Below are 23,852 nucleotides of genomic sequence, written 5' to 3' on the forward strand. Positions count from 1 at the left end.
TTACACCTTTCACCATCTCTATGACCCTCAGCAGATCTCTGGGCCTCAGTTTCCTCAGCTGCAAAATGGGGACAACACTATCTACAGTGTTTTCATCGAATCTTAGATGTCATCATTGATAGGACCCACCACTGTTTTCCATACCTCTAGGGAAAAACACAATTAAATGCAAGCTGTCAATTGTAGGTCACATCCCAATTTTAGTGATGTTAAAATGGGGGGGGGGGGGTGTAATTTAGATTCAGTTAAATACTACATACCATATGGGCTGCTGTGATAGTATAAAAGGAGATGATGTAAGTAAAATACAAGACATATGTTCTTCTGCCCTCCACCCTTTTATAACTTTAGTCTGCAAACAGGTACACGAGGGAGCCCAGGGTAAAAATGTGAAGTGGGGAATGTTTGTTTTAGCTTCTTCACATCCTCGCATGTTTCCCGAGATACCTGCATGGCAAATGTGGCCTCTTCCTCAGATGGCAAATGAGGTCAAAACCCAGCATTCTTGAAAGAAAGTGACTCACCAGTTCAGTAGGAGATGGAAAGAAGGGGTGTGTGAGGGGAAATGCGAGGGAGGGAGGAGGGGTCCGATCAGCCCCCCAGAGCAGAAGTGATCCTTGGAGGGGGAACAGCACAGTTCCAAAGAGAGCTGGGGGAGTGGGCAGGGGAAAGGGGTCGAAGGCCTGTGGGCTGTAAGGCTATGAGGGTGGGGGGTGTGGGCCTATTCTCCAGCCTGCTGTGTTCCTGTGTCATCTTTGGGAGCCTGAAGAGGGACCCAGGGGACAAGGAAGGCCTTCCAGCCAGCCCATCACTTTAAAAAAAAATGAGGAAAAGAGAGACATAAAGGAAAGTGACTGGAGACAGGGCATACATCCCCTTTCTGAATGGATGACAAATTCAGACTACCAAAAGTAGCTTTCCCGTTTTCAGCAGAGGCAATTTTAGTCTTAATTGTATTACTATTTTGGAATGGCTTTTTATAAATATTCTTCACTACTTCATGAAAATCATTTTTTTTGTTGTTAAAATGTCATTTAAAAAAAAAATTAACATGAAAACAAACAACAAAATCCAAATAAGCCTAAAGGTTTCCTGGACCTGGAGGGAGGCCTTCACCCCCTTGTGAAACAGATCTGCTTGCTACCTGTCCCGAGGCCATCCCCGTGGTTCTCACCGGAAGCGCTCTCCACCTGTTCCCACCAGTTGGGATGTGCTTTTCCCACCAAGGGCAATGAGATCTTTAAAAGCTCTGAATCACACTCCCGGCCTCCAACCATCCACGGCACCGGGTGTCAAACAGCGAGCTGCAGGGTGAATTCATATGGGTGGTCACCAAGAAACAAAGTGTAATTTTAGGGATTCTTTCCAAAATTTCACCTGTTCCTAAGACAGGGGATTATCATTGATTAAAAAGAATACTTTAGTTGGTGGTATGTTTATCTTAAATATATTCTTTTAAATAATATGCTGTGGGTGGTTTATTTATTTTACTGCTGTGAAGTTATTAAAATAATACTATTAAATTCTCTGAGGTAATGGCCATCACCTCTCTGAAAAATGACACCAAGCACCCAACCTTTCCCTACAGTATTAGTTTCTTATTGCTGCTGTAACAAATTACCACAGGCTTAGTGGCATAAAATGATACAAATTGATTATCTTACAGTTCTGTATATTAGAAGGCCCACCTTGACCTCACTGTGCTGAAATCCAGGTGTTGACAGAACTGTGTCGTGTACTAGAGGCTCTAGGCTGTAGAAGTAAATCTGTTTCCATACTTTTTCCAGCTTTTAGAGGTCACCCACATTCCCTGGCTTGTGGCCCCTTTCTCTATCTTCAAAGCCAGCAATGATGGGTTGAGTCTTCCTCACATTGCATCGCTATGACCTCCTTTTCTGCTTCTCTTTTTCCACTGTTTAGGACCCTGGGATTACATAGGTCCCACTGGCATAATCCAGGATAACCTCCTCATCTCAAGGCCCTTAACTTAATCACATCTGCAAAGTCTCTTTTGCCATGTAAGATAACATATTCGTTGGTTCCAGGATTAGGACACGGCATCTTTGGAAGGCCAATGTTCTGACCACCACACCTTGCTCTGGGGGTCTGTGTGTGGCTAGGGTAATCACATAGGGCCTCAGACCTTTGAGCTGTTTGTGACTTGGGGTGAGGGGGTGGTGGAATTTTTGCCCATTGCTTGTGGTTGCCCAGGGCTAGGGAAAAGGTGGAAAACCTGCCATGCACTGCTGAGTAACCTTTTTAGAAAAGTTTTAAGAGTGGATTAGAAAGCCCTGGCTCCTGCTCCAGCTCATGTCTTATTAGTATTCAAAATCAGGGCAGTCCATGCCTAATCAGAGCAGAAGAGCTGGCACCCCCCAGTCATTCTTCTATGATATCGACAACAATGAATTTTAGGGTTAAAGGTGACCCATTTAAGAGATATATTTTTGCAAAAGAGGCTCTAGAGAAAGTCCTTCTAGCAGTTTGAATTAGAAAGTATTGAGGTTCCTCAATCCAGTTAACAGAAGTGGCTTCTTTTGCAGATGTAGAATGGGTCTCCCCCCCCGCAACTTTTTGAATCATTGGATCTAAATTGATGAACTTCAGGCCCTGGAGCATATGTGGCTGTACACATAGTAGGTGCTCAAGCAGCTGTTGAATTCAATAATTCCAAAGCTCACCTTTTATTTCTAGGCTATGAATAAATATAAAATGATTAAGGTTGGAACAATTGGCCATATCTATTAAGATTTGAAATGTACATATCATTCCCAGCATTTCCACTTGTTGGTATCGATCCCAGAGAAATATTTGCATATGTGTGTAAGGATGAATATACAGCATGTTTGCAGTGGTCACAGATTAGAGACAGCTTATATGTCACTTGAGGAGCAGCAATACAAATGTGGTACATTCACACAATGCAACTTAAAAAAATAAGCTAGATCTATATGTTTGAACCATGAACATATTATATACAGTGAAAAAAGCAAGTTTGGAACAATATGTATCAGTTTAATTCCTCCAAAAATTATTATGTATTTTGTAAATATATATGTTTCATAGAAATTTCTAGAAGTATAAACACCAAACTGAAAACAGTTGTTATTCTAGAAGAGGACCGGGATGGGCTTGGAGTAGGGGTCAGGGTTGGTAAAGGCAGATTTTTACTTTTATCTATACTGTAAATTTTTTTGTAATAAAATAAATTTAAAAGTTATCAAAATGTAAAATGTATGTTAAATTAGAACAGAAAGAGAAATTGAATGAAGTAATATAACATCTTAAGATACAGAAACTGATGATCAAATCTATTAAAATGTTATATTTCACAAAGGAGCAGATAGGGCTGGAAGTTCAAAACTATTTCTCTTATTTTGTTAAAAGTGTGTGTATATGTGTATATATATTTAGATATACTACATATATCTAAATATATTTATAGGAATGTTACATGTATCTACTATATCTATACATACTATATATATTATATCTATATATCTGTTTCATGTATCTATATATACTTATAATAAAATGTTGCTTTGGTGAAATCACTGGCAAATATCTTATTCTTTATCATTGTTTTTATTATTTATAATGGCAAAATATCTCCTATGTAATTATGATTAATCTGGTAATTGAATACAGTTTGCCTTTTAAATAATTCAATTAACTTCAGTAAATTAAAAAAGTTTTCTGACATAGTTGCAAAATTAAGAAAAAAATGAGACACGACTTTACGATAGGTAGCATCTCCTTAAATGAAATCCTTCCAAGTGTGAAGAACGCATTAAGATTTTATCAAATGAATGCTCTTTGTGTTTTAAAAAAACTGATCTGAATTGTGATTTAAATTTTACAACCACTACAATCTTTCCATTTGAGCAAAACTCCTGTTGGAAACTGACAGGGTAGGGGGTTATCTCAGACCTCTGGGGATATCCCAGGACACAAAAGCTGCTCTAAAGGAATTGTGCAAGATTGACACCCACGGGAACTCCTTTCCAGACTACGTGAGACTGCAGATTGGGTGCTTAGTTCCTCTGAGAAAAGGGGAAGCCACTGGGCTTTCTGTTTGCCCAGGAAGCCAGTCCTGAAGATCCTCAATGCTCTGAGCGTGGACACACTTCCCTGGGGGTGATCAAACCCTCCCCTCGCCCTGCAGGAAGCAGACCGTAAACAGACTGCAATCACGCACCCGCCAGTCAACAGATAAGCCCTCCACAGGCGGTGACACTCGCCCAGCTGTGGCGCTGGAGGAGCAGAGCTGACCTATTCCCTCCCCCATCCCTGCAGAACAAAGGGCGGTCATTTTCTGCTCCTCCCAGAGTCAGACGTATGCACACGCCTTCCATCACAATTAACTCAAGAATCCGAAACACAATACAAACTCACCCACAACAAGCTCAAAATCAATGCCATCAATACCCAGAGCTGAGGATACCGAAAAAGCAAAACAAAACAAACCTATTCAAAGAGTAAATACTCAGAGCAACAGGGCTGGAATCAGACACACTACAAGGTCAACAAATCCAAGACAAGTTCAAGTGTGGGCACCTTATAAACTGAAGAGCTGGACATTATCCCAGGAGGAAAACGTAAATGCCTGCTGGGGCCAGCTAATGGAAAGGTCTATAAGATAATAGAGAGTGGGCCTCTATCGATGCCGACCGCAGGTGCGCCAGGTAAAAGCATTCACATTCAATTTTTCAAAATTTCAACTCCTGCTACGTGATTCTTAAACAGAGAGTCTATAATCAAACTGAGAAGAAACAGAGTTAAATATTGGTGGAAGGTAGATGAAACAGAATAAAAGTCTAAGTCAGGAATGCTGCCAAGGAGTCCATAGGGAATGAAAGGCAGGGCAGTCATCATAGCTGCCACTGTTTGAAAGGATGGTGGCCACTGGTTTATATCTTCAAAGGCAATAGCAAAACTAAAGTTAAAAGAAATGGCCTATTAAGCTCTACTATGAGGGATTCAGATCAGTCAAATAGAGTCTTGACATAAGTAATTGAGCTGGATGACAGAAAGATTGCATACGTTCTCATGGAAGGCCCTAAATACCTAAATGGAGCCTCTAAAAACTATAGGTGTGGCCTTGTTGGAAGGCAAGGAAGGGGTGGACCAAATGACCTCCCAAGGTCCTGATTTAAATACATCTGTATAGTCAACTCATGGTTATCCAGCCCAAAGAGGGAGACAGTGACAAATCATCCGAAGCTGAAGATAATAAAAAGTTATATTTGCCTTTGGAAAGTATTTTGGTACTTAAATTAGAACGTGACTTTCCGATGCCCTGAGAATTCACAATGCTTCATAACAGCCACAAAGAAGGCCTGACCTGGAGCTGGGAGGCTGCCCAATTTTGCTGTCTTGTCCTCCACGTAACTCTTCTTCTTTGCCAGGGTGAGCAACATCATCTTTCAAAAAAAACATCCAGTAGCCCAGGCTTTCTCAGACAGGCGCTGCCTGGGTCACCCCTGCCCTGGGAGAAGAGACAAGAGTCTTTCTCTGATCTCCAGGATCAAGACCCAGGGTGGTTTAGTTTTTGTTTCCAGAGGATGGCTCCAAGTAAGCAGCAAGCTGTTCAAAGTTTAAAAACCTACGCTAGGCTGGTTACAAATGACGGCCTAGCTTCTCTACCATGGAGGACACAAAAGCCAATTTCTTGAGAGAAAGAGCAAAAGACTTCATTGAAAAGGAAGGTGAACTGAATGCCTGGCATTTGGAAAGAAAGAAGCTGCACACTCAGGAGGTGCAGGGGCAATCGGTGCTCACCTAAGGATGGGCAGGATGGAGACCTGTGCTTAAAGCCCATTGTCCAAGAAGAAAGGAGGGCATGCTCATAGTAGTAACTTGGGGGGCTGAGGAGGAGGGGATGGATGGTTGCCCCACTGTTCTCTGTCCTCTATCAAGCCCCAGGCTCTACCAAGGGAAGGCTAGTGTCACCTAGCAGGAGGCAGGGCCAACCAGAACATCTCGAATGCATCAAAGTCCTTTAACCAGAGACTGGCAGAGTGGCACACGGCTCTGGGACGCAGGATCGGGCCAGGAGCACTTCTCTCGGATTCAGAGAGTGCCTGCACAGTCACAGAGCTGAACACAGCTGAGCCGCTTGGCCTCAACCCTGCTCAGGTCACCTCAGGCCATAAGGGTCATTACAGCCATTTCTATTTTTCCTTTCTCTATCACACTCTGCTCTTTAGTTTTTCCTTCTGAGAGCCTAGAACTGTGCTGGTGTAAATGTGGCTGTATGATTAAAATGAGAATAAATTAAAAATGGAGTTCCTGAGTCACAATAGCCACATTTCAAGTGCTCAATCGTCACATGCAGCTAGTGGATACGGTACTAGATAGCACCAACGTAGAACATCTACATCACAGAAAGCTCTGTTGAATAGCGTGATAATCCAGACTTTCAGGAGGTCTAGAATGTAGTTTCTTCCACTCTTCACAGTGGAATATATAAAGGAAAAAGGGAACATATAAAGGAAGAAATACACTTTACAAAGTCTCTTTTTTATACATCATCACCGCTGATCCTCACCACTGCCCTGTGTGGGAGGTGGAGGGTTTCAATATGCCCATTTTACAGATGAGGAAAGTGGGGGCTGCAGAGCTAAGTAACTTGCACAAGGCTCACAACTATTGGATGGTATGGTTAGAATGAAAACCAGGTTTTCCAATTCCAAGGTCAATGCTTTCTACAGTTATATGCAACTGCTACAATGATGTTACCTGCCAGTTACTTTAGTCAGTGCTGCCAGAAAAGCTCAGGCCTCTTAGAAGAAGGCTGACAGCTCCCTGTAGTGTTTTTATTGATTAAATGATTTTTGAAGTGATAACTAAACTTTGTACAATGTAGCGTAGCAGCTGTTGAGTTAGGGAGCCTTGGGGTTCAAATCCTGACTCATCTACTTACTATTTACCTGACAGAGGGCACATCACTCACCATCTTTGAACCCGAATCTCCTTTTCCCTAAATGGGGATGAAAGGCTTAGCTCAGTGCCTGGCTCATATTAGTGCTCAATACATAATAATTATTAATGCAATTTGCAGAATTTATAATGCACTGTCACATGCAATAAATAGCCTATTGAGGGAGGCTTTAGGGCAAGAAGGCATTGCAGTCCCCATTTTTACAGATGATATATCTGAATCTCAGCAAATAAGGGAGTGATCAAAGTCATGCAACTAGAAAGTTGGGCATGCAACTAGAAAGATTTAGGGCATGAACTCAAGCTATTTGGACTCCAAATCCTATGCTTTTCTTGCTACACAATGTTGTTTCTCAGGACAGAAGGGAGCAGTGGGACCAAGGCATGGTTTAGAGGAAGTTTAGCTATCCTTCCTAATTCCCATCTTCCTCCCCTCTTTGAAATGGACAATTAATGTTTTCTTAGCCTTATGTAAAGTGCTGTACAAAGACAGACTCCTGTTCTATTATAATTGTCACCCTTAAGCCCCTCCTACAGAGATCCTAGAATCCCACTGCTGAGGAAATAACACCTGCATAACTAAGGATATGAAAAGAGTGCCTTGAAGAAAAGTGTTCAAATTTTCTCCCTGGGAAGTGTGTGGATTGAGCACCTTTCTTGGATCTACCCTCCATCTCCCCGTTGCTATAACAAAAGGCTACGAAGTAGCATACCAGCATTCCCACTGAGCCCAGCCAAGACCTATGAGCGAGGACGTGTGTTGTTGCAAGCCGCTGGGCTTTGGAGTTATTTGTTACTCAGCCTTATCACAGTAAAAGCTGACTAATGTATCTGTCAAACTCAAGATGGGAGCCACTTACCCTGCCACGACGATCTCAAAGTCCCCATCATGGTCCACATCAGTAACTGCCACGCCATAGTTGAGCTGGGTGGGGTTGCTGTCATAGTCGGGGGGCAGAACCGAGTTGGTGACTGCCGTGAACATGGGTTCAGCCCGCTGGGACCCCTCAGTGGGGGGCAGAAACCACAGCAGCAGCAGGAACAGAAACATCCTGAACATCTGAAACCAGAAGTTACAAATGTTACTGAAAGATCTCCTAGCCAAAGCAGCCCAGGAAAATCTAACCCCTGGTAGAGCTAGAAGTGCCTTTCTCCCCCGTCCAGGAAGGGCCTGGCAACTCCTAGACTGCCACTTTCCCACAAGACCTGCTCTGACCTCCTTCTTTAAAACGGCATCCTGCCCCCATCACTCCTGGTCACCCTTAACCTGCTCTGCCTTTTCTTTCTCGGTAGCACCTATCACTGTATAACCTACTGTATAACACACTTATTCAGCATGTTTATTATTTATTGTCTGTCTCCCTCTGCTAGAATGTAAGCTCCACTAGGGCAAGGATCTTTGTTTTGTTCACTCATGTGCACCAAGGCAAGGACAGCGTTTGACACAGAGTAGGCCCTTAGATATTTGTTGAGTGGGTGAAGGAAGGGAGGAATGGTAGAGTATAAATACACAGGCATCTCCCATACTCTGGAAGAAAGATCGGAAGAATGAAGGAAATAACAGCTTTCAAACAGTCCAGGGCTGGCGTGAGACCCCCACAGGTGTCCAGGTCTAGAACAACATCAGAGGCATGAAGAATTCTCTTTCTGTGGGTCATACATACCCCAGAGGTGGCCTGGAGGGAATCTGACTTGGCAGGTTTCCCTGGCCAAGGTCCCTCCCTAGGGCAGCTGGCCACCACCTCTGGCCCAGCAAGCAGGCAGTTAGGGAATGTATCCCAGCAGGACCTGGCGGGCAGCACATCATTCACTTGGAGAAATTAAAGCATTGCGTGCGTGTTTTATTATAAATTAATTATGTATAATCCATTGTATAATTCATTATTATATCGCTAACATAACTCAGGGTGTTGCCAAGCTGCCTGTGGCCACAGGAGCCTGTGGCACATACCCAGGAGACAGATGCGAATGGCCAAGGAGTTGGGAGGACTCCACCCCCTCCTTGCTGGCAAGGGAGGCACTCAGAACGCTACAGATGGCAACCACCCTGAGACTCTGCCCGCAGGCTCAGAATCAGAATCAGAGTGTAGTTTTAAACCGGCTGCGCTGGCACAAGGCCCACACAGGCTGAGCAGGTCCAGTCCCGCAGGCAAGGTGGTACCTTCCTCCCTTCAGAAGGCAGCAAACCCCTTCCTGATGGAACTTTTCCTGCTGGTTTGTCAGTGCATCTGGCAGCCGAGAGCAAGGCTGAATGAGGCTGATGTCTTAATGAAGAGAAGATCTGAAGACTGACTCCCCGTTATGGAAACAGATGCTCTTGCCAGCAAATCAGCTTGCTCCAGTTCAGGACTCAGAGATCAAAATGAAGGGCCCGGGCACTTCAGAGCCAAACATGACTTGGAAGCCTCCTTAATACCTTGTTGGAGAGGCTGGAGAGAGTCACCGGGGCAGGGTTCCAGCCGCAGGGCAGAAACTAACCTCTGCGAGCCTTTTCGGGAAGGAGGTTCTTGGAGTGTCCTCACAGGGCACATGTTGGGTGTTTCACTATCAGAGTGAGGTCAGTCCAAATTACAGAGATGTCTGAACAAGACAGCATATTCTATTGGGCTGTCTAATCACCGAAGGCAAACGCGTAGCTTGGAGAGTTTGCAACTCGGCAGGAAGTTTGGTTGGATAAAGGAAACTCATAATTGGATTAATGAGCTGCTGGAGGGGTCGGAAATGAGAAGCTAAAGAGTATTTACTAACCAATGCAGACATGCTGAAATGCAGTATGGATCTAAAGGTCACTGGGCTTTTCACGGTATGACCTCTATTGTAGGGCGGCAAATGCCTTTCAACTTGAGATCCAAATCCAATTGATTGGCAGTGGCTTGAAAGAGTTCTGTGATCAGCTTACAATGCTTGCAATGGGCATGAAAGAGGAAAGTGACATCAGGTATGCCTTCCTTCCAGAAGCTAGTTAATTCCTCCCAGGCACCATACCTGCAATTTGGGTCACTGCCACCAGGGAGGCAGGCCCTATTTGGGTAATACAAGCAACTGGTAGAAATTTTCTAATGAAGGCCAATGAGGGGCAAGAACCATGATCCAGCCTCTTGGTTTTTACCTTTTCTGTGAAAAGGAGAACTTTTAATTAAAGGAGCAGTATGAAAGAAGTAGCTACTCCATGTTATCCACTTCTAGATAAATAACCTAAAGCAACATTAAAAAGAAATAATACACCCATGGGCTGACCCCTATTTTGCTTGGTGACCTTGAACAAGCCACAGTCTCATTGGGTCCCAGCTTTCTTCTCCAAAATGAGGGTTTGGGAGTAGATCTCTAAAGTTCCTTTCCAGCTCTAAAATTCTATAATGGATTAAGGGATTTAAAAAAAAAAAAAAGCAGACCTTCATCAGTTTTTCCCCCGTTTCTCCTATAAACTTCGACCTGTGGGTTTTTCCTTTCTGCGCATATTAGACATATTTTGAATTAAATAGCTTTTCAGCAGGGTTCTCCAGTAGTTCCCTGATGGAGGCCAAGGCCAGAGAGGGTGGTTCTGCCATTAGTGTGAACCTGAAATCACCTGGCACAGGCAGGCCAGCGCATGGCCTTCCCCAGTGGGGCTGGGTGACAGTGGGGCCGGCAGAACGTACACCTTCCATGTCAATCCTCTGCCATGTCAAAGGCACCCGATGCACCCACCGGAGCTGCTCAGTACCAGGTAGTCAGAGAGTAAGCTGTGGGCCTGCCTTTATGGTGTGGATCAGGAAACAGTAATGGTGAGGAAGCTTAGGAAAAGGTCTGTAAATATCCACCCTCTGCTCTCAGGGCTCAGATGAAGGAACTCATTGAAATGCAACTCAACATCCTGGCTGCTCAGTGGTCCCCATACCAACAGCATCAGCATCAACTAGGAGTTTGTTAAAATGCTGAATCTTGGGCCTCACCCCAGACCTGCTAAACCAGAATATGCATTTTAATAAGATTTCAGGTGATTCGAATGCAACTTGTCATACAGTTATTTAAAAACTGTTCTTTCCTTAAAGCAATGTTTCTCAAATTGTAACATGCTTACAAATCACCAGAGGATCTTGGTAAAATGCAAATTTTTTTTGAGAGTACATTTATTAAAGCTGGGGACAGTGAAACATGGAAGGGCTTAGGACAGAAGAAGCAACAGGAGAAAGCCTAGGCGGTGCTTTGCTTTGGCTCCCTAGAAATGTTATAGGAAAGAAATGAGCCTAGGCTGGGATGCTCTGGCTCACTGGGAAGTCAGGTGGAAGGGGGCCTTGGACACAGGCTCAGGGAGTTAGCCTGGGGCGAGCTGCCACTGCCCATTGCTCCCCTGGTTGCAAGTCTCGTGGAGACCCTTAGAGTTGAGGAGATGCACGCCTGAGAGGGCATGGGCATGCTCCTGGGAGGGAGAGCGCCTGTAAAATGCAGATTCTGTTTTGGCAAGTCTGGGGTGGGGCCTGAGATTCTGCATTCTAGCAAGCTGCTAGGCAATGCCTAGGTTACTAGACTACGGCCTTCACTTGTAGCAGCAGGGCTCGAGACCAATAGTTCTAAACCTGAGCTGCCCAACAAAATCACCTGGGAAGTATTTAGAAATATGCTACTGCCCAGGTCCTTCACCAGACTTAATTGGTCTTGGGGGGTGGCCTTGGGTGCTGCATATTTTTAGAAACTTCCTAGGTGATGTTAATGGGGAGCCTGGGCTGAGAACCACTGCCCCCGACTCATGGTCCCCAGACGGGAGTGTAAGTTGCAATCTGATTTGAAGTGAAAAATATTTCTGCTACCAAAATTCATCACCAGCTTGTTGAAGTATATGAAGAAAATCTATTTAGCCGGAGAATGTCAAAGGAGGAGGCGGAACAGGGAGTTTGGGGGGGAAAGCAGAGCGGGATGGTGCTGCCTGAGGCAGCGTGGCAACGGGCACCCGAGTGACCTCTCATTTTACACGGCTGGCTCGGGGAACCTCCTGTCACACCCCTGTGAACATCTGAATCCTTCGGAAGAAAGATTAAAAATAGAATTAAAAAGTAGGTTGGATTGAACTTTGTTTTCCCGGATGTGTGTGTATCGAGCACCTGCGTTAAAGTGCGGTGAGTGGTGCTCCAGGCAGGAGCGCACTAGGCAGCGAGTAAGTAGTGCAAGTGCACAGGGAGGACATCAGGGCAGAGCGGCCTGGAGGGGGCCGGGCTACACGCCCACGGCGGAGCGGGGCAGGGGCGTGCAGGGCCAGCCTGCCAGCGCCTCAGTAAGGAAAGTGGCTGCTCCTGCAGGGGAGGTGTGGGGAGGGGGCAAAGCAGCGTCTCAGCAAGGGCGAGAGACGGTAGGACTTGCGTTTCAGGCAGTGAGAATTGCTTTGTAGTAATAATTTCTTAAAAATGCTCTTTAAGCAAACTTCTTGAACATGCCTCAGCAGGAAGGAGAGTGAAAAAACAAAACCCAAAGCCTGGAGTCAGGGACCTGGATTTGGATCTCAACCCCACCATAAACTACCTGGTGACCCTGGGTTGTTCCTTAATCATTTTGATCTGCAGTGTCCTTAGCTGTAACATGGGAATCCTCTGACGTGCCAAGGTTTCAAGGGTTAAGTGAGCTAGTGGAGGCCTCACTGGGGGCCAGACAGGACAGTGCTCACTGAGAGCTTCCTCTCCTTCACAGATCATGCTAAGGTTAGATAGTCTTTAGACACTGGCTGTGGGTCACATGCAGCCAAACTCAGTTTTCTGTGGCCTCAGGACTTTCCTGAATTGGGTCTGAAAACTGGTAACCAAGCAACCTAGATCTCTGATGTGGGGCCAGGCAGCTGTGGGGAGAGGCTTCCAGGGCAATTTTCAGGGCAAGCAGTTATTTAGCAATTATCGAAAGAGCCAAGGACACCACCTTGAGCTCTCACAAAAGCAAGAGCCCTCAATGCTTCAGATATTGGGAATGAGCAGGGGGCACAGAGCCTTTCCAGACACTGCAGGACAGAGGCAGCTCGAGGGAGGGCCAGCTGCAGCAGCACCCCGCCTTGCTCAGGCTGGGCCGCCAGGTCTGCACAGAGACCCATAAAGGAACGTCCAGAGCTAAGGCATAGCTGGAGAGGAGCTCGGAGAGGCTCATTCCCCCGCAGCAACACTTCCTGTGGGCCCTCGATGTGCCAGGATTATGCTCAGCAGCACTGGGGTCACAGGGAGAAAGCTAGTCAATATTTGCAATACAGGGAGAGGGGTGCTGTGGAGGAGGGAGCACAGAGACATCTAGATTAGCTGGGAGGAGCACTGGGGAACGCTACCGAGAGGCAGGGCGTAGCTAAACCTCAAAGGATGCTAAGAAGTTAGCTGGACAGGAAAGGCAGGAGGAGGAGAGGAGAAGGGAGAGAAGACAGAGAGCAGATGCCTCAAAGGTCTGGAGGAGCCAGCTGTCACCCCAATCTGCCCTTCTAGCTCTGCCTACTTAAAGGCTCCGATTCCTGGGATGTGAGTGAGGAGGAAGCATTCATTTTCCAGTCCTCAGGTTTCTATCCAGAGGAACTTCCATTAAACTAGAACAATGGTTCTCAAACGGGGGTGATTTTGCTCATACTCCCCAACCCCCCAAACATCTGTCAATGTCTGGAGACATTTTTGGTTGTCACAGCCAGGGAACGGGGTGCTATTGGCATGTAGTGGGTAGAGGCCAGGGATGCTGCCAAACGTCCTACAAAGCACAGGACAGCCCCACAACAAAGGATTGTCCAGCCCAAAATGTCAACAATGCTGAGACTGAGAGACCCTGGATCAGTGCAATATTCTGGCCTCCTTCTTTCCTAGGCTCCTTCCTCCTCAGGGCAGGAGCAGGGACTCATCAGGTTAGTCCAGGTGGAAGAACTGGGCATGGAGAGCCCTTTCCGGGCCTGCCTCCTTGCAGAGGCCTCTCTGCCATGTGCTGAGCTAGTCCAGGCAGGGTCATCCCCACCCCCACCCACCGGGAGGGTTGCAGTGGGAGGTGCAGGCGCAGCAGCAGGCCCCATGGACCCCACTCCAGAGCCTGGCCTTCCAAACAGCTGTATCTGTAATGATGCATTTTAATCTCCATCTGCCCTAGCCCCGCCTCTCTCCTCCCTTCTCCCTCCCCCTTCCTCTCTCTCCATTGATCCCGAATCTGGGATGCTACTCCCTGGGCTCCTTCAAATCCCAATGCTGCCACTCAGGTTGGAAATCTGGTGTCATACTTGGTTCTTACTCCTTCATTCTCCTCAGCCGCTGGCTCACTGAGTCAACTGTGGTTCATGAATCTCTCTCAAAATTGCCCCATCTTTCTGACCCCTGCCAGGGATATGCCCCTCTGTCCTTCACCTGAACAACAGGAATACTTGTCAACTGCTCCCCTTCATCTCACCCCACTTCCACATGGCTAGTGGAGCTCCCTTCCTAAATCCCAGAGCTGGTCATGTCGCTCTTTAGCCTAACTCATGGGACCCTGTATGCAAGGCAATCAGGGATTTTTACTGCAGTTTCGTGTAATAAGTACTATATGAGGAACAGGTAGTAATAATAACACCTACTGTATGTACCAGGCATCATTCTAACCCTGCACGTAGATGATCTCATTTAATCCTCACAGTAACCTTGTGAGGTAGGTACTACCATTGTCCCCATTTTATAGATGAGAAAACTAAGGCACAGAGAGGATAAGTGACTTGGCCAAGGCGACATGGCTGGTACATGGTGGAGCCAGGATTTGTGCCTAAGCCATCTGGCTCCAGAATTGGTGTTCTTGGGCGCTGAACAGTTTCTCTTATTACACCAGACTTGTCTTAAACCATGTGAGAAAGGCAGACAGTGGAAGGAGCAGGCACTTCTGCCTGGGACAGTGGGGAAGGCCTAAGCGAGAGGCGGTGGTGAGCTGGCCAGAGGGACACGGTGGAGAAAGCGTTCCAGGCTGAGGGGCAGTCCGTGCACAGAGGCAGGGCGGGCTTGTGCGGCTCAGTGAGGCTCTGTGCAGCCGGAGCACAGGATGAGGGCAGGAGACTGGTGGAAGGTGTAGCTAAGGAGGCTGGAAAAGACTGTGGAGGCCTCGTAAGAGACACGAGCCAGAAGGGTTAGAGAATGACCTGGCAGGAGTGGTGTGCGGGAGAGAACATTGTAGCAGCAGCGGGTGTGGACAAGGCCATGGGGGTGGGGCTGGAAGCAGATGCTGCGGCCCAAGTGGGAGAGACAGCTGGAGGCTGCCGTCCAGTCGTGCACTCATTCGATATTCTTGTGCACCTGCTCTACGGCAGGCACTGTTCTGAACCCTGGGAAAACAGCAAGAACAAAATAAAGTCCTTGCCCCCGTGGAGTGTACATTCTAATGCTTCAATCACCGGCTTTGGTCACTGGCGTTTCTCCAGCCCGTCCCCATCCTGGTCCTCTGCACTGCCAGCCTGGAAGACAAATGCTAGACCTTCTGCACCTCCCCACCTCCCAGAGGCCACCATGTCCTATGCATCTTCCCCGGCACCAAGAAAATATAAGGCTTCCTCCTCTTTCCCGCTACCTGGAGAGAGCTCCAGACGCTGCTGCAGCCACACTCAGACAGAGAGGAGGCTTGGTCCTGCTCCAGAAAAGGCAGATGAAAGCTCAAGGGACCCAGGCTAGGAGGTGCCACAGAGACCAGCAGGCTAATGAAATGGCGTTTCTGAAAATGAGAGGACAAATGCAGTCTCCTAGCCTCATGCACAAGGCATAGCAGGTCCTTAATAAGTATTATTAACTGCTCAGACTTCCTGGTCCGTAAAAGGGGAAATGAAATGAGACAGTGTTAAGTGCTGAGCCCAGTGCCTGGCAAACAAAGCCCATACGTGGTAGGTAGCAGTAGCAACAATCAGACTATTACTACAGCTAATAAATGTTGGTTGAATGAATGAAGGCATCTCAGGAGGTGGAGTCCAGGCCCACCAGGTGCTCCCCTTCCAGGAATGGCTGCCAAATGTTGAATGGAATGCAAGAGCCTGTAAGACTTTGAAGAATAGGCTTGCTTCTGTTTCTAATTTGTCTAGGAACCTAGTGGAATTCTTTGACTTTCAAATAATGCTTTTCAAATGTGGAACCCCTCAGTTTACTGTAATATACACATTCATTCTTCAAGCATTTTGTAGATGCCTATGGGCCAGGTTGGAAATGATAAATAAGACATAGCTTCTGAAATCAAAGAGCTTGCAGTCTACCAGGAGCGAGTCACAACATGGGGGATGAAATTCAGAGTAGTAACAGGTACAATGTCCAGACGGAACCCACAGGAAGGAGGCATGAACTGGCGAGGTGGGTGGGAAGGGCAGGCAGGAAAGGCTCCCTGGGAGAAGGGGAATAGGGATTCCAATGGGAGCTGCGTTCCAGGTGGTGGAGACCGACAGATGAAAGCGTGGATGAGCCAGTGCATTATTGGTGCATGCCACAAATGCGGTTGTTGCTGCTGTAATTAAGTGTCCGGGATGTGAAGTGGGAGAGAGAAGGGAGGATTCAGGAGAAGGTGGAGACAGTCTTGCATGGAGGCAGCCGCTGGGGCCTGTAGCGCCTGCTTTGCCAAGGTAAGAAGCCTGGAGTCATGCCATGGGGGAGGTTTTGAAGTTGGGCCAAGACATGATCAGACTTGCATTTTAGAAAGGGCATTTTAGATTTAGGGCAGCAGTGCGCAGGACGACTAGGCTGGCCGAGTTTCTGAAAAGTGAGTGAGAGTATCACAGAGGGGATCTGGACACCCTAGGGAGGGGGTGGGGCATGGCACTGAATGACCTCCAGAGTTCTTTTCCAGGCCTACATGTCTCTGGGTCAGATTTTTTTTTTAATCACTTAAAATGCATTGTGGACCTTGCTATTTAAAAGCATCCTCCCAGGAATCTTTCTGTGAAGTAGTGATCTACCCCCTAGTCTGTCTTCAGTGGAAATCCACACGATCATCTATGTATCTGTTTAGAGCCAGGGAAACCTGCACTGAGCCTCCTTGCAGCAGCCTGGTGGGAAGGGGGAGGGAACGGAGGGAGCATCCAGAGCGTGGTGCAGAGGAAGAGAAGCCTGGCCTTGCTCAAGACTAAGAACCACCAGCTCACAGGATGGGCCCTGCATGGGCTCCTCGCACACTGCTTGATCAGCGGGGCCTTTGGAGGTTTATAGAGCCCTGATGCCAAGTGCTAGCTCTGGGGAGGAGCTAGAAGGAAAACTGGCCTCACTGACCCAGTCCAGCTTGGAGATCTGCTTTAATACCAAGAACTACCTCTGCCCCAGAATGGCCACCTACACTCACTTATTTATTCACCCACTGAGCACCCAGTGAGCCCTTCCACATGCTGAGCACCGTGCCAGGCACTGAAGTTACAGTTGAGAACAGAGACATTGCTTCTCCCACATGGCTTGCAAGCCAGCATCTCTCCCTCTGGGACTCTTTTTCTTTTTCTTTTTTTTTTTTGAGAGAGGAAGGGAGAGAGAGAGGAACATTGATGAGAGAAAAACATCATTGATCTGCTACCTCCTGCACGCCCCCTACTGAGGATCAAACCCGCAACCCATGCATGTGCCCTGACCCAGAATCAAACTAGTGACCTCTTGGTTCCTAGGTCGACGCTCAACTACTGAGCAACACCAGCCGGGCCTTCTGGGACTCCCCTGCAAAAGCCTCTTTGGATATATATAGCTTCTCAGATGTGAGGTGCATGACTACAATTTCCAAAAAAGACTCTGTTCTTAGAGAACAGGGTGGAAGGAAACCCGACGTCACTTAGGTGCTGAGACTGCTGGTGACAAGAAGGGCCTTTCTGTTCCATTCGTCTGATTACAAGGACTGACCACCCGAGGCCAACGGACCTGCCCCAGACATGCAGAAGATTCATGGAGGAACAGGGATGAGATCTATGGAGTGACCCCTCCACTCCCCAATTTGGGAAAATAGGGATATGACCTTGGTCCTCTAAGGTGAGTCTCAAGTGACTTCCTATCTCCATTCCTGAGTGCAAGGAAAGCAGACCAGGATAGGCCTTACATGAAAACACAAACAGAAGCTGTTCCCACCAATCCTACAAGCACTCTTCTTCCCGTGTTGGGGAAGGATTCGGGGACCCAGCCTGTTCTCCCTCCTGAGAGCTGTGTTGGGATTTGCATGTCCTGATGGGTCCTTAAAGACAGACATCAAAGGAGGTCAGGGGAGGGGTGCCAAGAAGACACCTCCACTTGGGGCTGCTCTCCAGGAAGGTGGAGGCTGCTTCTAGGGAAGGGAGTCCCTGCAGTCCCTCCTCTGGTCAATGGGACACCCTGAGCTCAGCAGTGATTCCTTTGACCTTGTCACTGTACGTGTCGGGTGCAAACAAAGATAAGAGTAACTGGAAACAACAGCAAGGGTCATTTTACACTCTCTGCACTCGCGATTCTTCTGTGGCTAATTAAAGTAATATGTCAAAATGTCCCTCGGAAGAGATCTTTAAGTGTATGCCTATTAAGTAAATAAGGTTTTACTAATTAATAAACACACCTTCCCATCCCTCCTTGAAGTTCCTTGCAGAACCTCCCTGTGCCGAGAGGGCTGAGCAGGAAAGGGTGGAAGAGGAGTGGCCACCTCCCCTACCCGGAGGAGTAGGGACAAATCTAGTCGCTAGTCATTTGTGGAGCTATCAGTTTCTCCTCCGGATGTTGATCAGATTTCCTGGGCTGGAACTAACTTACAAGGCCAGGGTACTGGAATTTTTCCAAGAAGCAAACGCTTTACTTCTTACGAAGTCAACATGATTTCTTTCAAGGAAAATTTTTATCTTTTTTTTTTTAAGTGCCTCAGGTTTTGGAAGGGCAAATCTCTGGGCTTTTCTCTAAAGATAGTGATTATGATATACTTGTTTGCTAAGACCACCCCTCAGCACACACACACTCACAGAGAGGCATGGGTGTGGGGGAGTCATGCACCCAATATTCTACAATGAATCAGTGGCATAGGCAGAAATAGAACTTTCCAAACTCCCCAATTCTTTTTTATTTATTTAATATATCTTTATTGATTTCAGAGAGAGGAAGGGAGAGGGAGAGAGAGAGATAGAAACATCAATGATGAGAGAGTCATTGATTGGCTGCCTAGCCCGCAACCCGGGCATGTGCCCTGGCCGGGAATCGAACCCCGATTGCCTGGATCCTAGGTCGACGCTCCACTGCTGAGCCACGCGCCACCAGGCCCCAATTCTTAATAATAGCAATATCAATAGGCTCTTTATAATTTTCTAAGTGTTTTCACAGCTCACATATAATCATCACAACAACTTTGGGGGGAGTCTGGGTAAGTCAATCTCAGGACCAGCTTTGCCACTTGCTTGCTATGTGACCCTGACTGGTGTCACCTCTCTGGATCTCAGGGTCCTCAGCTATGAAGTGGGAGAGTTGAATGAGAAGACTTCTAAAACCCCTCCCACCTTTCAGGTGCTCTGATTCTATGCTGCAACCTTCTTCCAGTCCTGGGTTTCCCAACCTTGGCACTACTGACATTTTAGGCCGGACAATCTTTTGTTGGGGCCAGTCCTGTGCACTGAAGCATGTTTAGCCTCATCACTGGCCTCTACCCACCTTAGTGACAAGCAGAAACATCTCCAGAAATTGCTAACTGTCAGGGATGCAAAGTAACTCCTATAGTCACTGCCCAAGGGCTTCAATAAGATCAAGACCATGAGTGATTCAGTGGAAAAAGATCTTCCTGTCCCTTTCTCTTCCCCAACCCCTTCATACTTTCACACATACTTTTTAAACACACTCTCCCAGCCTTTTGCTTCCTCTCATTTCTTAAATGCCCTAAGTGGTCCAGGGTGTGTTTGGCGTGATAAAGAACCAATAGATTTCATACTTTCTCCTAAGGAGAGTTCGCAGGTTTATGTCCCCTAAACAACCAGCCAGGCTCCCCAGAAATCCCTCGCAGAGCCCCGGCTGGCCTGGAAGCCTGTATCTGCAGCCTGCAGGAGGCTCGGTGAGCACGGATTTGTCAGCACTCTTAAATCACTGGGCTCCGAGGAAGGCTTCTCCAGCACAAAGATCCTTCCCTAGGAATCAATAGCTCAGGGCCTTCCATCACATTCAGAATTATCCTGGGACTTGTAAAATTTATTTTCCCCAAGCATGGCAAAACCCAAAAATGAAAGCCCCAAGGTGGGGGAGGGAAGAAGGCAAGGAAGGAGCCCTGCCAAGAAGGCCTTGTCCGTCAGCCCAAATGTTGCTGTGAGCAGAGGCTGGTGTGCAAACCTAGACACTCAGTCTCATTTGCTGGGAAAAGGAAAGACCCAATGTGGTTTCCAGTGATCCTGCAATAATACCTCCTCCCAACCAAATACCTCTGTATATTTAACCAAGGGCAGGGGCATGTGAAAGACTGTCTTCCTTGATCTCCACCATCCCGCCCTCATTGCAGGGTTGTCAGCGTCACCAATTGGCAAAGGAGGAAACCGAGGCATGCAGGGGTTGAGGGTTTGTCTAAGTCTCTAAGCCAGTAAGAAGGGAAGCCAGAGTCTCAGCCTGTGTCCTTTCCACTGCACTGGGCTGTCTTCCCAGCGAGAGTGGGGTAAGGGTCCATTAACTAGAGGGGCTCATGAAAGAGGGGACTTCTTGTTTTCTCAGTGTCTAATGCCACTTCTCAAACTCTGTATCTTCTCCCCCATTCAAACAGAAATCCAGAGGTTCTGTGCTCTAGCTGCATTTTATGTAATTATATTCCTCTGGCCTTGTCCAGAGCCAGGCCAAGCTTTGGGAATGCTGTCACAATTCTTCAGCTAGAGCCGGGAGCTGGCACGGATCTCAAGCACAGCCTGTCAGGCCCCACTTTAAAGGAGGAACCGTTGCTGTCTGGTGGTCCACGCTGTCCTACTGCCTCCCTCCTCCCCCTGAAGAGAAAGACCCAACTTATCTGTGAGCCTGAAGGAAGATGAAGAAACTCAAGCATCTTCCCTGGCAACAAGCATCCCCTGGGTGAGCCTGAGGGACAGAAGAGGACCCGCCTCTCAGAACTCTTGCGTGGCAGCACTGGTTCCTCGGGAGGGTCACTGCCACGTCAGCTGAGGCGCAGAGGGGAGCTTCCTGCAGTGTGCAGGGGAGCAGGGTGGGAGAAGGCAGAGGGGGCCGCCCACAGACCACGCAGCAAACCTCCTTCCCAGCCCCAGCTCAGGTGTCGACAGCCAGATTCACAGGACAGAAAAAGCGCAATGGAAATGGTAGTATCTTCCAGGTCACCCAAGAAGCCCTAACACAAGGATTTTGCAAAAATAGAACATCCTAGCACACTGACCTTGAGCTGGGAGCAGCAAGAATGGGGAAATGGGCAAATACTGGTTGGAAACTCTCCACTTCACCCAGGACCTGAGTACTGGAGGCCCCATAGGCAGCGATGTGACGGCAGGACAGGGACACCCCACTCCAGCACACCTTAGTGAAAGAAGGGAAGAGCTCCAGGCCTGGGGTTCAAGACCACTGAGAGGGTCTGGGCACTTCTGATTCCTAAATGTATGCCCATAAACCTGCAGTCACACTGCTTTTGCCTAAAAAACACCCACTCTGAATATGAGATACCATAATGGAGAAAGGGGAAAGAATAATTAGGAACTTCTATTACCTGTATATGTACAAGAACTTTATCTGCTCCTCACCTCTCCACTCTAAATAACAGGCTCAAAGGGAATTTCCCCAAATTACTACCTTCATTAATTTACCTACTTCTGATCAATCAGCAATTATGAGTACCTACTGCGCAGGGAACACATGTCCATTTCCATAGTAAGGAGGCGGAAGGTCGCGGAGTGGAAAGAGCTCTAAGTAGAGGGCTAGGAATTCCTAAGATCTGGTCTTATCTCTACCACCGAAAAGCTATGTGACCTTGAGCAAGATACTTGCCTTTATTGGGCTTCAGTTTTTGTCACCTGTAAGTTAAGTGTGCTTGTGAGTGTTGGAGATGAGATGAGGTTGGATTAGATGCTCTTTGAGATTTCTCTCTTCTAGCTCTAATGTACTTCGGCTCTATGAGCTTTTAATGAGTTCAAAGAACACACCAGCACCAAGCACAAAGGAAGGATCTCAGAGGGCGGGTGGGGCTGAGGATCAGCGCTGTTTCCTTGCAATGTTCTATCTGCATCTGCCCCGTTGCACCTGAGATCACAGGACCACCTGAAGTCCAGGAAGCATGTGGTAGAAGGGTTTCAATCATGAAGGTGACCCTGGTGGTGGTGGTGGTGGTGGGGGGAGGCTGTGGCCTGAGCTTGCTTAGAGCATTAAGTTACTATGGCCAATGAAGGGCAAGAAGTGAGGAAGTCAGTTGTCTTGAGGTGGGTGCCTTTGGCGCCCCCTACTGGACACCAAGGAGCCTGCAGGACAGCTTCATTCACATTAGCAGGCCGCCAGGAAGACTGGGAACAGGAGGCTGTCACAGCTCTTTAAAAGGACAGCCTTTCTGGTCGGTGGTCCTCTCTCCATAAAAGTCTATGTTTCACTCCTTAGGATTACATAGGCCATTGGTCCACACATTCGTGGGGGCACCCCTGTGCAGGGATAGGACCTCTTAACCAGACATCAAGGTGCCAGACAATAAGCACCAGGGTTCAGAACACCAGGTGCAGCCCAGATGGAGAGGGGGAGACAGAGTAACAAGCAGGTATTCTGCTATAGTACAAATCCCCAGGGGGGAAAAGTCTTGGGAAATGCAGCAGGAAGACGCTGGCTGCAGGCAGAGGATAGAGCTGGGTTTGGGGGGTAAGGACCGATAGCCCCCATAAAAGATCTCCAGGCTGAAGCAGCTACCCTAGGAGTTCAAAATGCCCACCCGTGTTCAGGGGAGGGGAACAGGTAGAGGGTACAGCCCCACCTGAGCAGCCCACCCTTGACCTTCTCCAGAGACCATTCGTACCAACTGGAAACCGGAATTTTCTAATCCTGGTCCCCTGTGCCAGCATCAAGACCCTAAACTCTCTTCGTTGCTTCTTAAATTAACTTTAGGACCTGCTGCCAGAAGGATGTTTTTAATCAAGTCAGAGGGAGAGAAAGCGCTTCCTCAAAGGCCATATTGGAACAACCGCCATGTTCCCACTTTCCCTTCCTCCGTCCCCCTTTCCTCGTGGCTGAGAGTGAGGTACAGTGTGACTCTGAATTTGCTCTAATTCAGCCCTGGGTGTCTCCAGCCCCAAGTCATCAGGGTACAAAAGTCCATAGCGCTTCTCTCTCCTGATTCAAGACACAGTTGTCTTCTTCCCTTCTTTTCCACATGGCGTCACTTGGGAAGTCCTACACCCCATCCCAGAAAACATTTCAAGTGTGACTCAAGGATGTGTCCTGCCTGGAGAGCTGAAGCACCTCCTGGGACGCACGGAAGCCCCCTAGGTGCCTTCCCTACCACCAGCAGCGGCAATATTCATTAGTCATCCCCAGAGGAAGGGGCGCACGCTCCCCCAGCCCCAGGAGCCTCTCCCAGCCACTCTGACAGGCTCCCATCCAGGCTGGGATGACTCTGGATTCTTGAGTTGGTTTCTGCAGAACTGGGACTAACCGGGGCTCCCAACTCCTGGGCAGTGAGGAGTGCGCTGCATCGCCGGGCATGCCCCAAGCCTGGCCTGCTGCCCCGCGGAGGCCTCCGTGGGTCCCCACGGGGTTGAAGGAGGAGCTCCGGCTCCCCTGGAATGTCTGAACCCGGCTAGCCTGAGACAGGCTGGACGCGAGGAGACCACACCTCTGTCCAGCACACGCAGCGGCCTCCGCGCGGGGCTGCCCCGGAGCTCTCGCCGCCGGCGCCTGCCGGGGAGCTCTGCCTCCCCGGGGAAGGAGCGCCAGCCCCCGGGGCTCCTTCCCATCTGGAAGCTCAGGCACAGTAGCTTCCCGGCCCAGAGCTGAGCCTGCCTGGCCGGGTGGCTCCCCAACACCCCCAGCACAGCCCCCTTCACCTGCTTTGCCCTCCCAGCCCCGCGCCCCCTCCGCGAACAG

At 48.1% G+C, this 23,852-nt stretch overlaps 1 protein-coding gene across 1 annotated transcript in view; it reads right to left on the reverse strand.

Annotated features, from left to right (window-relative positions):
• CRTAC1 (cartilage acidic protein 1) overlaps window positions 1–23,852 on the reverse strand; it is a 129,175-nt gene that overhangs the window by 104,965 nt on the left and 358 nt on the right. The window contains exon 2 of the mRNA XM_087824491.1: window positions 7,803–8,002. Coding sequence (XP_087680617.1) covers window positions 7,803–8,002 — 200 coding nt within the window. The remainder of the gene's footprint in view (window positions 1–7,802; window positions 8,003–23,852) is intronic.

The sequence above is a fragment of the Miniopterus natalensis genome, chromosome 14 (genome assembly GCF_054644295.1).
Source record: "Miniopterus natalensis isolate mMinNat1 chromosome 14, mMinNat1.hap1, whole genome shotgun sequence".
Lineage (NCBI taxonomy): Eukaryota > Metazoa > Chordata > Mammalia > Chiroptera > Miniopteridae > Miniopterus > Miniopterus natalensis.